The sequence below is a fragment of the Abramis brama genome, assembly GCF_963993115.1.
Source record: "Abramis brama genome assembly, chromosome: 25".
Classification (NCBI taxonomy): domain Eukaryota; kingdom Metazoa; phylum Chordata; class Actinopteri; order Cypriniformes; family Leuciscidae; genus Abramis; species Abramis brama.
Window position 1 is genome coordinate 11,776,890 of NC_139987.1, and position 16,288 is coordinate 11,793,177.

Consider the following 16,288-nt stretch of genomic DNA (forward strand, 5'->3'; position numbering starts at 1 on the left):
GAACCAGAAGTGCAAAAATGCAACTGGTTTTGTTTTAGGGCTCATGCCTGCAGAACTCTATTCAGGAATCTTGACTGTACAATAAAAAAAAAAATATATATATATATATGTATATGTATAGTACTGTTTAACTTGTGAAACATGGATATTAGTTGGTCTAACAACCATATGACTCACCTCACATTACAATTTTGTAAATTAAAGTTTTGTAGATTAACGTTATTACTAAACTGCTTAGTCATATATACTTGCCTTTATATTTGCTGATGAACTGCTCTTGAAGCCCAGGCTTGTCGGTTTCACAGGCAGTGTTGGGGGTAACTCATTACAAGTAACTTGAGTTACGTAATCAGATTACTTTTTCAAGTAACTAGTAAAGTAATGCATTACTTTTTCAATTTGCAATAAAATATCTAAGTTACTTTTCCAAATAAGTAACGCTAGTTACTTTTTCACATTTATTGACTGACAGCTCTCCTGTCCCCATGTTGAGAGAAACAAAGTGAGGTGGTGGTGTGTGCGCTGTGTAAACATGATGGTTATTGTAGTTCTAGAGTAAATGTGAACTTACTCATCTCACTGCTTAAAATAAATAAAAACAGTAAAATGCAATCTCAGAACTTTACTCAACTTTTATAATTAACCTATTAAATTACACAAATATACTTTGTGAATTTAATCTCACTTTATTAATGTCTTTGCTGCTGACCTTCAATGATCTAATTCAACCATACTAATAAGCAAAAATTGCTTTATAAGATTTAGAAATAAGAGTGTTGAACTTCCTTCTCCTGTATATTATTGTTCTTTAATCCAGAACAGCAGCGCAGCTGAAAGGTTAGTTTGAGCGGCACCCTTTACTGTACAAGCGTAAATATACATTTCCTTCAGCCTGAGGGTTATTCAGTTCACTTTTGGTGTGAAAGGGCCTTAACATTTGCCAAAAATATAACTTTTTTGTTGGTCTTGTTATTAAAAAAACAAAAAAGCAAGCCCAGCCCAGGTGCGAAGAAAAAGTAACGTAAAAGTAATGTAACACATTACTTTTCATAAAAAGTAACTAAGTAATGCAATTAGTTACTTTTTGGGGGAGTAACGCAATATTGTAATGCATTACTTTTAAAAGTAACTTTCCCCAACACTGTTCACAGGTAATGTGATGCTCAGCGTCCTGCAGAGGTTTTTTACGTCTTTTATTTCCCAGCATGGCGACTTTCTTTCTTGAAATGACTGGAAAAAATAAATAAAAAGAAATATAAGGTGAATGAAATAAACAAGCATATTTAAAAAATCTTGTTGATCTTACTGGAATTGTTTACCCAAAAACGTACATAATTAACATACTAACCCTCATGTTGTTCCGAACCTGTGTTGTGTTTTTCTGTGGAACACATCTTTATATTATATCACAGAGCTCTATTCAATGACAGCATGTGTGACCAGTCTACAACAGGCATTTAGATAAAAAAATAAAATGAATTGATGCCAAAAACTATTGGTTCTTGTGTGTCTTGTGACCACAATTGATGTCAATCTATATTTCATTTAAGAGCTACAGCATGTGGGAGATTTTCAGTCAGTAACCAGCTAGGTTCATATGGACTATTTTTAATGTGCTTTTTTGTCTGCTTTGGAGCTTGAAATACACAATAAAAATACTATAAAGTGTCTATGCACCGTCATTGTGCAAAAAAGATAAATTATTAAAAAAACATTCCACTGAAAAAAGATTTTTGGGCAAATAATGTAATATTGTATTACATAAAATAAAATAAAAGATATAAAATAATAATGATATTAATTTGTAGAACCTTAAGTACTATTATATGAAAAACAACAAAATTATATTTACTGATCAATGCCTACAAGTAGGCAATACACTTTTTTTCCTTATTGCAACAAATCATCAAATGAGAATAGCAAACTCAAATACAATCGAGAAGTAAATAAAACCCTAAACAAAAAAATAATTAAACCACTAAAACAGGGGTCACCAAACTCGGTCCTGGAGGGCCGCTGTCCTGCAGAGTTTAGCTCCAACCCCAATTAAACACACCTGAACCAGCTAATCAAGGTCTCAATAGGCATACTAGAAACTTTCAGGCAGGTGTGTTGGACCTGGTTGGAGCTAAACTCTGCAGGACAGAGGCCCTCCAGGACCGAGTTTGGTGACCCCTGCACTAAAATAAACATACATCTTACTAACGTTCATATTTCACAATGTATCATGCATTTTCAGGACAAGTCTTGATCTCACCTTTCCTGCGTGGTGGGGGGTGTCGTCTGTTTCGCGTCCCATTGTCGCGTGTCTGCATTTCCCGGGAAAACACCACGGTCTCTGACTTGCATAAATGACGTAGTTACGTATTTGGATTTCACGTTGAAATTGTGACTACATTTATTTGGCCTAATATAAAATTCTCTTTTGACAAGCATCTTTGATTTAACCACTGTACTGTTTCTTCAAACGTAAAAAAAAAAAAAAAAACTGTGGTGGAGTAAGTCTTTCTACATGATCACTTTTAAACGAACCCATCCTGCCTCGAACTAGGAACCAGTGCGCATGTCCGTACAAGCATGGGTTTAAAAGAGCAAAAAATGCCCGGTGTGCACTTCATTTTCTGAAATAACACCACATCATATAGCTTTTAAGAGAATTACAAATAAGAATATTGAAACCGTACAGGTCTGCTGTAAACAAGAGCACGTTGAGCTCACAACTGTCTAAATGAGCAACCTAGATCTCTTGAACAGACATCTTATTTTCTACTAATTGCATTTATTAATCAAAACAGTAAATTGATGTCTGCAAACACACAGAAGGGCCGATATTCAAGCTGGTATATATCTCCAGTTCTGCACGAGTCTGTGTTGTCGTTTCATCAGTGTCCCACTACTTCAGAATTTAAGGCAAATATTTGAGTTAAGATGGGGGGAGGGGTGTGTGGATTGTTTCGAGGCTCTAAATTAAACTTCAACATGTTCTTTAACAGTATTATCTTCTTTTTATTTCTTTAATAAATGAATGGTATTTTTCATTAAATATAAAAGGGCAGAGAAGCACTTCTGCTTATCTATCACTCTGTCACTCGTCAATCTGTTAGTTCATTCAACTCATCTCTGTCACTCTGCAGTCAGTCTCAGTCAGGTCTCAGTGCTGTGGGGAAGGGCACGCGCGATCAGAGTCAGTGCTGTGGGGGAAGGGCGGCAGATCTCAGTATGAGCAGATCTCAGTCAGACTGACAGTCAGAGGCAGAGCCAGGGCTAGGGTTAGGGTTAGTGCAGATCCAATGGCTTTTAAAATCAAAGTAAGAACAAAATAATTCTGTAAACAAACATTTAAACGTGCCAGCTTGATTCATGTATGTAACTGCTCTGTTTCTCTCTGACCACAATATACCATCAAAAGCCTGTAACTTGCTCAAAATCCTTACATCCTTATATAGTACAATATATGAACATATCAGTGCCATCAGTATGACAAGTCCTTGTGTCATTGTTTAATAAGATAGTCAAAATACTTTGTCATGTTGTCAATAATATAACAGTGTACTCTGTCAGTATTTTCAGAAGTAAACTATGGCCACAATTTTGATGACAGTGATTGAAAATACAAAATACTGCACTTTATGATATATACACATGGCCGTGGGAACTAGGGTGCTGAGGGTGCTGCAGCACCCCCTGACGACAGCTGTTTCACTACATTGGCATTTAAGATGACATGACTTTAAATAACTTTTTGTTTTTAAGAACACCTTCTACCTTTATATATGTTGTCGAATATGGTTTTATGACTCTAAAAGAAATCAATATATCAAAAGGCAAAAGCAAATCTCGCATGGAAGTGAGTGACGTGACAGGACCAGCATCTAAGAACTCATTTGACACTTATTTAATGCATGTTCACTCAGACGTCGGTGAAAAGATTAAATGTAGATGTCTTGATTAAAGCATTCTTTGGCATTAGGGGCTGTTCACACAGAACGTGTTTTTCCATTCCCATCTGCTACTTTTCCATTGTTTTTCAGTGTGAACGCACTAGCCGTGTTTAACTGTTGCGCTCGCGTCTCGCGCATGACACAGCGTTCTCAAAACGCAGCACTCAAGTTAAAATAAGTTAAACTAAAACGCGCCTCAAGACCTTGCGTTTTCCCCCGTTCCACTCCCCACGTTGGGCGTCTTGCGTTTTCGCTTTGAAAAATTATGCATTCTGTGTGAACCAACTCCTGAGCGTCTATCATAAGTTAAGATGCAGATTTTTGTGCTGTGTTTTTAAAATGTATCATGAGTTCTGAGCGTTCTCACATAACTCTGTCCTCATTCATTTGTATGTTCATCTGTTTGTTTGGGCTGTTTAATATTTTGTTTAAAATGCTCTACCAGCACCACCCTGCAATATTAAGCCATGCCCATTAAGCCCCGCCCCCAGCAGCCCCCTGATAAAATATGTTCCCGCGGCTATGTATATACATATTTCAACGGTACACATGTATGCATTACTCAACACTAGACAGGATTCAGACTTACTGTGGGTCTGTCAAAAAATTAAAAGAAAAAGACAAGACACACTATGTACATGTGTGTTACATTATGTCTCTATAAAGTATATTAACTGTACAATGTAAAATGCAAGTAGACTGCTGTAATATATATAATGTAAATATGCTGTATTACACTACAGTATAGTGAACACTGTCTGATTGCACACCTGTTCTGTCTACAAATGTTTGAATGATTGAGGACACACACGGTTGTTCTCTCACCTTTCGACCCGCCTCGACCATAAGGTCATGATTGAGAACATGATCTACAATAGTACAACTACAATATACAACTACTATTCTGCATTTAATGACTTATGGAATTAATGCCTAGATGTTATGGGGAGTAAGACTATTCAACAGAGAACCATACATTTTGATCAACATGGCATAAGCAATTGATAATGTAAGAAAGGCGTGTATATTTTTATTGAATAAGCTGATGTATAAATCATCACACCCACATTGACAGATTTCAACAGTTGCCCCTCTGCTTTTGGAAGGAAATATTTACTTTTCAAATTCACATGACGTAATGTATCTGTCCCTTCCCCGCTTCAAACTCGTTCCTACAGCATTAATAAACTCCTATATAAGTAACTGTACGTGCTTTAGTCTCTGTGACACGGGGGCGGGGCAGCAGCGCGATCTTTACACACACAGAGCAGACTCTGATGTGAGAGCAAAAACGCGAGGATTAAAAGTTTAAAAACATGCAAATATAAATCGTGAGAGCTCCTGCTGCTCAATGCAAATTGGTCTGTTCTTATTTAATACTAATTATTGGGAATTTATCTGTAATTTAATGTGGATTATCTGTCAATTCATTCATAATCATGACTGTTTTTGCCTCCGCCATCTTTATTGATGACATATTGGCCTCTAATTGGTCAGATCATCAAGTCCCGCTCCCATAGTGGCTTCCTGTGCTCTGATTGGTCAGAATCCCCAAAGTGTGTATCTTTTCCGGAAGTGCAGTACTCCTAGAGGACGTTGTGTTTTACACACTTTAATGGGGGGGCATACACACTTCAGGTACACAAATCACTTAAAAGTGATTTTTTGGGGCAACTGAGATTTTAAGTCTGGACACCATTTTAGAGCATGCTGAATGCCATTATAGTCAAACAAATGAGGACATACAAAATGTCCTAAATTTTTAAGGTGGTCCTCAGTTTACTGGTGTGTATCCTGGTGAATATACCCAAAAGTGACATAAGTACGCACACACACACACACACACACACACACACACACACACACACACACACACACACACACACACACACAGTGTGTCTCATATTGCGTGCTGCCCCCTTTAGGCCTGCCCTGACACAGCTGCAAGATAATGAGGTCATGGAGGCCCTCTTGCCAGCAGGAACTTTAGCTTACTTAGGGAAAATTACTCTGGGTTTGTGCAGCCCAAACAGATTGTGCTAATTCCTAGTGGGCTGAAAAGTTTGACTTGGCCGTTGGCCTTATTTGTCGGGGCTAAAAACCATATTTTCGAGCTGCTGTTGTTTCCATCACTGGTCATCATGGGTCAATCCCCATTTCTCAGGTGGGGGTTGTGTGGGGCGCAGGGTAATTTTAGGAGAGTGGTGGAGCGGGTCAGTATGTGGGTCGTTTCAAAATGTTCTTCGGCCAGTTTTTTTTTTTTCCCCTGTTCCAGACATGCCTTTCTCTACATCACCGCAGATCATCGTCTCAATTACCGAACTCATCCGTTGTTCTTTCTCGTCTATGAACATGTAGACTGTAAAGTCTGCACTGCAGTGTGTGTCATGTCTGCTTTTCATCTTCTGTTTAAACCCACGGCCTCTTGTCTTCCACAACCATCATCAGAACCTTCCAGACTACTGTTTTTCTACGCCCACTCACCTTTCCGCTCACCCTCTTCCTCTTTCTTCTCAGTTCCTTGAAGGGATGTCAAAAGTTTACTGTATGTACTTCGGTACCAAGTCAGTGATAAACTACAGACTCAATGTTTTAATAGACTCACTGCAGCAGGCAGCTGCTTTCAGATCCTCACATGTTTTTGTGAAGAAAAAAATAATTTGAAAATGAAAGCATTTATTTTATATATATATATATATATATATATATATATATATATATATATATATATAGAGAGAGAGAGAGAGAGAGAGAGACTTAAGTTTAGACTTGAGAGAGAGAGACTTTTTTGACTTAAGTTTAACAAATAGTTTATTGAATCACAACAGCATTCTTCTTAAAAAAACACAGATCCAACAAAGTCTTAAATATTAAAATTAGGGCTGTCAAGCGATTAATATTTAATCTAGTTATTACAGGACATGGCGATTAATTAATCGAATTAATCACACATTAAATTTGGCTGAGAAAGTGTTATGTTTCGTGGTGCGGGTTGGCCCAGTTTGTTTTTGTTGGCGTTTGTGGAGCCTGAGCTGTCTACAGAGACCGCATTTTTTTACAGTGTGTTCAGGGGACAGGCAGCTAGCGGATAGTGAGGAGATGTTTGCTGTATGTGACAAAAAATGTTTCAGCCTAAAAAACGTGTGACATCGCTTAGAGCACCTTTAAGTATAGAGGTTTACTTAGTGTGGAGTCTAAGACTTACTTAGGAGTGATTAATAATCGGTATCAGTGTATTCAATGTTATCCACATTATATTTCATCTGCAAAAGCATTGTGAACTTTTGTAATGATACATTTGGTCATTCACTTTTAAATGTATCATTATGCAAATTGCAAACACATGAGGAGAGTTCTCTGCATGAAAGCCCAACGACTGGCAGAAAACAAGCTACATTTTTCTCCGAAACAATAGGGAATTAAATTAAATTGAATGTGGAGGATTTTAACTGTGACAAGATGATTGTTTTAAATGGTGACAGAATGCACATAACTAAGCGACCGAGCGGTTTGTTAAAGATGCAGTTATGACGAAGTAATATGGCCTACTCTTCAGCTACAATTGGTGAATTGGAATGCAGCATTTGACTCATTCATTCGATTTGTTCAAACGGCTGAATCCAGTGAGGACTAGGCTATGCCAATCATTTTTATTTAAATTTTATTTTTTGTATTATTTTGTGTATATATTTTAGTAATTGTTAGATGCTGATAGAGACCTGGAAAAGCCTCAAATACTTTTTTACTTAATTTTATATCTTTCTATCTTTTTTGCTTAATTTGTTTCTTTTTTCAATGTATTTTTCTTGAATAAATGCGTGAGAATATGAATCATTGATTAACTTTTTTGCTGTTTACATGCCTTTGTTTTAATTTTATATGTTAATATTTGTATATTATATATTTGTTTTACTTTCTAAATAAAGGGCTTGGTTCATTAGCATATTCATTTTTATGTGGTATCAAAATCGGCATCAAGATTTCACTGGGATTGCTATTGACTGACATGATTTTGGTGCCGTGACATGGTTCTTTAACTCGCTGTTCCTCTGTCTGCTGCTCAAGTTCAGCATTTACACCTTTACTGAGCATCTCTGCATCCCTACTGGGAGAAAAGAACGAGCGAGGGAGGTGAAGAACAAAATGAGAGCCATTAGGTGATGAATCATTTTTTTCTACACCTCCAGCATGTTGACTAATGACTGCCGTGAGCACAAAAAAGGTCATGTTTTTGGATTCAATCCATGAGTGTGTGTTTGTATGCATTTTTGTGTGTGTTTACATGTGAGGGGGGTGAATCTTTTATAGGCTGTGTCTATTCTCTAAAGATTATTCTTTATTTAAGTCAGTTTTGGGTGATTGTAATATTTGGCTTTATGGTAAGAGGCTCTTTGGATGAAATCCAAGGGTTTTTGTTGTTCTTGATTTTGACATGCATTTGTGTGCAAGTAGTGCACTTATAATAGAGGTCTACCAGAATGGAGTACATTTTTATCAAATTAAAATGCAGACTTTTGATAATTTATCCACACGATTTAATCATTTATATATTCTTAATGATATTTAGTGTCTGTTCAAAGTTACATAAAAATGTTCCTCTTTTGTATACTTGAATACACAATGATTCCATAAAGGCAGTGTATACATAGACAAGAATTACACTACTGTTCAAAAGTTTAATTGAATTGAATGAAGTGACAGTAAAAAACATTTATAATGTTACAAAAGATTTCCATTTCTAAGAATCCAGAAAAAAAATGTATTATGGTTTCCACAAAAAGTATTAAGCAACTGTTTTCAGCATCGATAATTATGAGAATTGTTTCTTGAGTAGCAAATCAGCATAATAGAATGATTTCTGAAGGATCATGTGGCGCTGAAGACTGGAGTAGCCTAATGATGCTGAAAATTCATATTTGATCACAGGAATAAATTACATTTTAAAATAGAAAACACTTATTTTAATAATAATATTTCACTATATTACTGTTTTACTGTATTTTCAAATAAATGCAACTTTGCTGAGCATACTTTTTCAAAAAAATCTTACTGACCCCCTTTTGAACGGTGTATGTCAGTGAGTTAATCTGCCTTGAACAGTAGTCCTTCCACTTAATATGGTAATTTAGACACTTTATTACTCAAATAAAACACATTTTTGTACAGAAGAATTAATATAAAAGTTTTAACAAATAAGAGCTTTGCATTTCTTCTAATAAACCCTGTTGAATGCCTTAGACTTCCTTTGTGCGTTGTTGAATGGTCTGAATGAATTTCTGTAGTGATTGACAGCATGTCACAGATGCTGTTTAATTTGTATTGAATCCAGACCATTTCTCACAAATCCTAAATCTGTTGAAAAACGCCACTGCACGCAAGTGCTTTAAAAAATAAACTCCGTAAATCAACCGGCGCAAATACGGAGCCCAACTCAGCCTCAGTTCCTTTGTACCAAGCTTCACCTAAAATAAAACTGTTACCCTCAAGCGGAAAAGCTATCGAATGTTTACTGGCACCCCTCGTCTGCACGTGCTCCTCAGCCGTCTGCTGTAAATGTTTTCCTAATAACGTAATAATGAAGAGATATTTTGGATGAGAAGAGTCTTTGTACGCGAGCGCCGTGCTTTCTGAGCGCTGCAGATTACCGTGTGTCATTCGGAGGTTCAATAAAATATTGAATGGTTCAAATGCAAAGTGTTTCTGCAGTGAAGAATTCAATATCGCCCTCATGAGCGGGCTTTATATTTGGAAAGGAAAATAAGTTTGAAGATGAAGCTCTTTGTACTGTGGGGAGGGAGCTTGAACATTGTTTGAATGCAGTATTCAGTGCTTGGATGGATGCTGAGTTACTCAGACTTACATGGATAAAGTACCAAGTTTTTCAGAGAGGCGCCTCACCTATGAAATATTTAGTAATGTGAAGGCTGGAAGATGCGATGACTGTGTGTTTCAGAGACTGTGTGTGTGTGTGTGTGTGTGTGTGTTGAGGGATGATTGTATACATGGTTAAAAGGCAACATAGTTGCGGTCAAGTCTCTGTTATTCCTGAGAGACAGTTTCCCATATACAAAGCAGCCCAGACACAAGCAAGTACTAAATAGGCAAGAAGCAACTACCCACCAAGTGCGCTGGCATACAGGAACACACATCATGTGTGGACGACCACCTCAGTCACAACGGCAAACTCAAAACAATATGTTCAGTGACATGGAAATAAAACAAAAATATTGACTTCTAAAGGCAAAATTTCATTGAATGATTTTTAATTTATGTTGATTAATGTATTAATTGTTCAAATGTTTTATTACTTGACAGCAAGCATTCATATAGTTGAATGAATATGTATGTTTCATATATTCTGTATGACTTGATATTGACTAAATTAAACTCATTAAAATGACATTATCTTAAATTAATTTGAAAATAAACAGCTCAGTAATTCATTTAAATATCATCAAATGGACAGTGAAAGCATGCTGAACCTTCAGAAAATGTTGATCTTCAACAATTTTGGCAAACCAAATATTACATGAGCTGTTTATTTTTTGTTTGTTTTATGAGATCTGTGAATTTTGCAACCTCGTACACACACAAAAAAAGGGACTTCACTGTTTTGTGAGATTTTAAATAAACATCAAAATAGTTGTTTAGAAGTTGAGCTTGATGAATGCACTCATAATTGAGAAATGAAATTAGATTATTTTATTTCCTTTCATGCTGGTTCCTTTCCAAACCATGTGTTATCAGGATTGTGTGCAAAATGTGGAACCCAGCTAAATGTATTTTTTTTAATTATCTTTTTTTTATTTTATTAAAATTACTTTTTATTAAGAATTATAGAGTAACTTTCTAGCAGAATGGTGAATTATTTTACCAAAATCTTAATTCACAAACATTAATGATACATATCACAATATACAGTAGTAATCCAGTCTGAAAAGCTGCTTTAAAACTATGTGTATTGTTTAAAGCGCTGTACAAATAACTACAGTGAATCAAGTCAATTCAACAGATTATAATCAAAACTTCATTGTATTTTATCACAGTTTTAAAGGGAGATACAGACATGTGATTTGCTTAAAACTGCTACTTTTCATGCTAGGTTTTGTATGTTAGCTTATCAAACATATCTCATAGTTATCAGCAAAAAACATGATTTATGCCTCTGATGATTAATTAAAAAAGTAATTGGATGCCAAAGTGTACTGTATTCGTAGAAAGTGCCAGTTATGCTTGCTAGTCCTTTACATGATCGAGTGGCTGCACATTGCTGTGAAGTAATGGAGTCATAAACCAATGTTTTATTGCTAAGTCACAGGGTTCCAGTCAGCTGTCATTGCACACCATCTGAAATGCTGAAAGAAAAATCCTTGACATTAATATTGTTCTGTTTTTTTTTTTTTTCAACCTCTTCCCATAGCTACCTCTGACGGTACAAAAGAAGGAATCGACAGCATGAGAGGAGGCGTCTGCGTGACACGAGGGATGAAGCTGATTCTCAAAGTGGGACAGAGTGAGTATCATCATCACCTCCAAAAGCACATCAATGAATCAACCTACAGTATGCACTGAGGGAGAGTTCCAGACAAAATTCAGTAAATGTTGTGTCAATACCAGCACACACTCGCTCACGTAATTGAAGTAATTGAACCATGCATCAAAATGTACTTGGTGTTTCACATCTTTTTTTTGTTTTTTTTGCTTTCATAGCTGCATATGGCCTTCCCCCAAAACCAAAACCTGATCCAGGCCGACCCAACAGCAGAACCCCAGGTAACAACCAGAAATAGTCTGGGACACCGCTTCCAAAACAATATTTCTGAGGGCTTTTCACATTCACTTATTAGCTTAACCCTGGATTTAAAAAAAATTTAACCCAGAATTAAGGCCACTTTAATTTTGCGTCAAGCAACATTTTACTGTAGTAATTTTGAAAAGAAAAAACTGCTCCGGAAGCAGTCCTTTTTTTTCTCTCACTATTTTCTTCTACTATATAGGATATTTGACAGGAAAGTGGAGGGAGAGAGAAAAGGGTTCGGGACATGACCCAGGTCAGACTTGGACCTGGGTCCCTGTGAGCACAACAGCTCCATATGTCATAAGCAACAAGCCCTCATTAAATATTCAAGGACACTGTGCAGTTGCAGAAATTTTCACTCTGTTTAGTTTAGTGTTTCATCTGCGTTTTCCTTCAAAAAAATTTCTTTATTTTTGTAGTACCATAGAAGACTTTTGATAAATACAGTGGATTTATGTGGTGACGTTTCAATTGATGTTTAAATATCATAAATATGCAAATATTAACAGTGTTGTTGGTGTTAACTAAAACTATTGAAAATCGTGTTTGTTAAATGAAATAAAGGTAAAATAAAATATAAATATTAGATGAAAAAAATTTAACAAAAATGAGAAATCTTGCCTTGGGAAGTAGAAAATTACAAAAGCACTGAAACTAAAATATAAACACAAAAGCTAATTTAAAATATTAATAAATACTATAATAATATATAAATAATACTAAAATAATCCTGAAATAGAATGTAAACCCGGGTTTAAAAAAGTACAGTGTGAAACGTGGAACCCAGAGCTCAGAAAGATGCCAAGTAAACAATTTTAATAGTGAAAATCCCAATGAGGTCTGCTTTCAACTGCATTTATGTATTAACCTTGATACCATCTGCATATGCATCTGTCGTCATTTTAGTGCACTGTCTAGTGTTCTTTGAATTGCTATTTTTAATATCTTGGAGGCTTAGTTGATCTGGTTGATCTCCATAAGGTAAACATTTGAGAAACCAGCAGTGTTGAAGCCAAACATGAGGCATTTTTTAATTCAAGCCGGCTGAAATCAAAGCTAGTAATGGATTAAATCAAATCTAATCTAAATACTATCAGGATGTTATTCGTAGAAGATAAAGCCAAATAGGAAGTGAGCTTCAAAAGTCCTGCACGTGGATATTTGGTCCATGCAAGCATTGATTTATCTGCTCTTTTCTTCTTCAGATACAGAAAGTGGATCTAAAGGGGGGAATGGAGGTGAGGCCGGTGAGAGGGGAGACAGCGACACCGTATCCGCTTCTAACATCGCTCTAATCGCCGGTGGTGCGGGGGGAGCCTTCATCGTCCTGATCGCTGTAGTGATCGCCGTGGTGTGTTACCGCCGACGGAAAGCCAAGCACTCTGAAACTCACCACCCTGCCCTTACACTGTCCTCTCTTACCCCAAAGAGGGGCAGCTCCTGCGGGGCGGCAACTGGGGCCGGCGGGGGCAACAATAACGGCTCAGAGCCCAGTGACATCATCATTCCCCTGCGGACCTCTGACTCTGCATACTGCCCCCATTACGAAAAAGTCAGCGGCGATTACGGACACCCCGTCTACATCGTTCAAGAGATGCCCACTCAGAGTCCAGCCAATGTTTACTATAAAGTATGAGATCAGCGAGCACAAAGACAACCCATCCTGACTTTATCGTACCTCACACACGTTCGCTGTGTTCAAGTGACTCTATATGTAAGAGCCTATACGCGTTACTAGAACTTGGACCTAAAGTTGAGTTGACCATACCGTATAGAAAAGCTGTAAATACAGCTTTTATGTTATAGCAGCGTGTTTGCGTTTATTTACACGTGTGTGTCTCTGTGTGCGTCATGAGGCAGGCGGGTCACGGATTTCACATGTGCTCAGGTGCAAGTGAATGTACGTCACATGCCTGTTTGAGACGACTTTATACGTCCAATGGTCGTAATTGAATTATTGTGCTTATCCTCAAAACCAAACAGTAGAGAGTGAGACTTTTAAGTGATTCCTACTTGTAGAAAAAAAAAAAAACCTGTATAAATAATATAAATACTTAATACATTTTTACACTGGGGGGGGGTTGGAAATCCACTAATTGCATTGCGTTGCATTGATTGCGTGGTTTATTTGCACATGCGGTCTGCATTGTTTTAGCGCCTCATTCATTAAAGCAAACGTGCCCAGAAGATCGGAACGCAATTTCCACACCACAGTTCCCCATCTTGAAGACTGAATTGCAGCCTAGCACAATCTGCCATATTTTACTGACACTATACATCATCACTAAGATTTTTAAAATGCCAAAAAAAATTCAAACTCCATTTGCGTCTATATATGTTCCCATTTCTCGGTAATTTAATCATCATTTGATGAATTACTGCTGCCATTATCACTAGAAAATGTAGGAAAAAATCTCTTTTAAATATTAGCACAATGCTAATTGCATTTTTTATTTTGGACAGTTTTCGATACCACACAAAACGGATGTCATCTGACGGGATCTGGTGAAGACTAGATCCAATATTCCTTGCGCTTTGGAACAATCTAACATTTTTGGCGTAGTCGGCAGGATCTATTACAAAAGGTTTTTGCGCATTGTACGATAAGGTTAATTTTCATAAAAAGGAAGCATGTTAGTGCTGAAAATGGAAAAAAGTCATAATTCAAAAACTTTTCGGAATATTTTAAATACTATTCCAGCGCAGATTGCAGCTTGTTAAACTGGATTGTGGGTGATTAGTGAATGAGACGCAGAGTGTCCCGCACACAAAAGTAGCGCAACAGTTTAGTGAATTCGCCCCTCTTTATTTTCCTTTTCTCATTTTATCCGATTGTAAATGTTTGTCTTTTCTGAACTTGGACCTCCATCTGATTTATTTATTGTGCATCAACGAAGCAGTTTTTCATTCCCTCCACTTCATCAGCTTCCTATCACAACTCCTCAGCGCCCGGTTGTTTGTTTTTGAGGTTTTTTAAAACATTTTTATGTGAGGAGCAGGAATCGAATGTGGAGGAGGTGTAGACGGATGATCGACTAGTTCAGATGGAGACTCTTCTGAGATTTCCAAGAGGTTGGAGGTCAAAGTTAAGCGGTCGAAGAAAAACCCCTCAGAGCTGCGCGGGAGTCCGTCACTCATGATGATTTGAGGGCTTCTCGCTTTCTGCCCGGGCTTTTGAAGTACTGTGTATGCCATGATAAACTGCGTACTTACCGTAGACACACAATGCAAAACTTATACACACTTAACACGCACATTCACATTACAGCAGTTAGTGTTTTCATGTGTTAACCCCCGCAGATGGACTCCAGCTGTGCATTTGTATGTATTTCAAAGCTTTGTGACTGTGATTCAGGCTGAAAACAGCAGGACTAAGATGGACAATACTTTGCGTCTAAATTAACTCAGTCCCAAACTCTCCACATCCTCTTGAGTGTTACACATACCCGTTGCTTGGTTACAATCTCAACTCGACTCTCATTATCACATTTCGGGTGATGTCTCCGAATCATTTCTGACATTATCACCGTGCCAGCTTGAGGCTTCAGGTCCACAGTTCACCTGAGTTATTTTACTGGAAGAGACATGACATCATCAGGAGATGTAAGAAGAGATTGTATGTTACAAGCCAGAGTGACCTGAGCTTTCTTTGTTGATTTATTGGATTTCTTGCCATCAAATGGCTAAAAACCAGAAATGGCACCTTAATCATTTCTTTTAAGGTTTTTCATGGTTTTGTTCGCATTTTGTTGCTTTCCACAGTGTTGATTTGTTTGTAGATTGAGCAAATGATAATAGTCTAAATGAAGGAGCCTACACTACTCTTGGCCATGGTAACGCTCAATGGTGACTAGCAATGGGAACCGTAAAGAATTGAACAATTATGGTTCTGATTCCCCTTAACAGTTCCATTGACGATTATTTTAGTACTTCTGAGGAAAATATATTTGGGGGGAAAAAAGAAATGTGATTTTTATTGCATTTACTGTCCTTATCAGTCCAATGTTAAATGGAGTTTAATGACATTTCAGACTTTTTAATGGTGGCATAAATGCAGTCCAATAGTTACTCCTAACTGTATCAAATAAAAAGACTAAGCATGTCAAAAATGTGGTAAGATTTAGTATTTTCATACTTTTTAACATTAATTAATTTTTATAAAATACGACCAATTAAAAAAAGTAATATGAGCGTTAAATCAGGAAATACACTGATTAAGTCCCACAAGCCTTGAGACAAAAATAATGAAAATAACTTTTATTTACTAATAGGAGAACATTCAGAGTAATTTGTTTGGGAATCAGACTACACTGTTTAAATCACTGAAGACATAAATCTTAAAAAAAAAAAAAAAAAAAAAGTGAAAAAAAAAAGGAAAGTTTTATTTAAGAGATTTTTAGCAAGTAAATTAAATATCTAAGCAGAACTTTATTCCGCTTTGTTTTTTGAGTTATGTCTGCGAAATCAGTACTAATTTTTTGAAGGCAGAAGTTTTTTGTTGTTGTTTTGTTTTGTTTGTTACGAAGTCTGCAAATACTTTCCTTTTTTT

At 36.7% G+C, this 16,288-nt stretch overlaps 1 protein-coding gene across 1 annotated transcript in view; it reads left to right on the top strand.

Moving 5' to 3' along the window:
- efnb3a (ephrin-B3a) overlaps window positions 1-16,078 on the top strand; it is a 59,002-nt gene extending 42,924 nt beyond the window's left edge. The window contains exons 3-5 of the mRNA XM_084103681.1: window positions 11,362-11,454; window positions 11,652-11,714; window positions 12,945-16,078. Coding sequence (XP_083959807.1) covers window positions 11,362-11,454; window positions 11,652-11,714; window positions 12,945-13,375 — 587 coding nt within the window. The 3' untranslated portion in view covers window positions 13,376-16,078. The remainder of the gene's footprint in view (window positions 1-11,361; window positions 11,455-11,651; window positions 11,715-12,944) is intronic.
- Window positions 16,079-16,288: the final 210 nt, after the last annotated feature.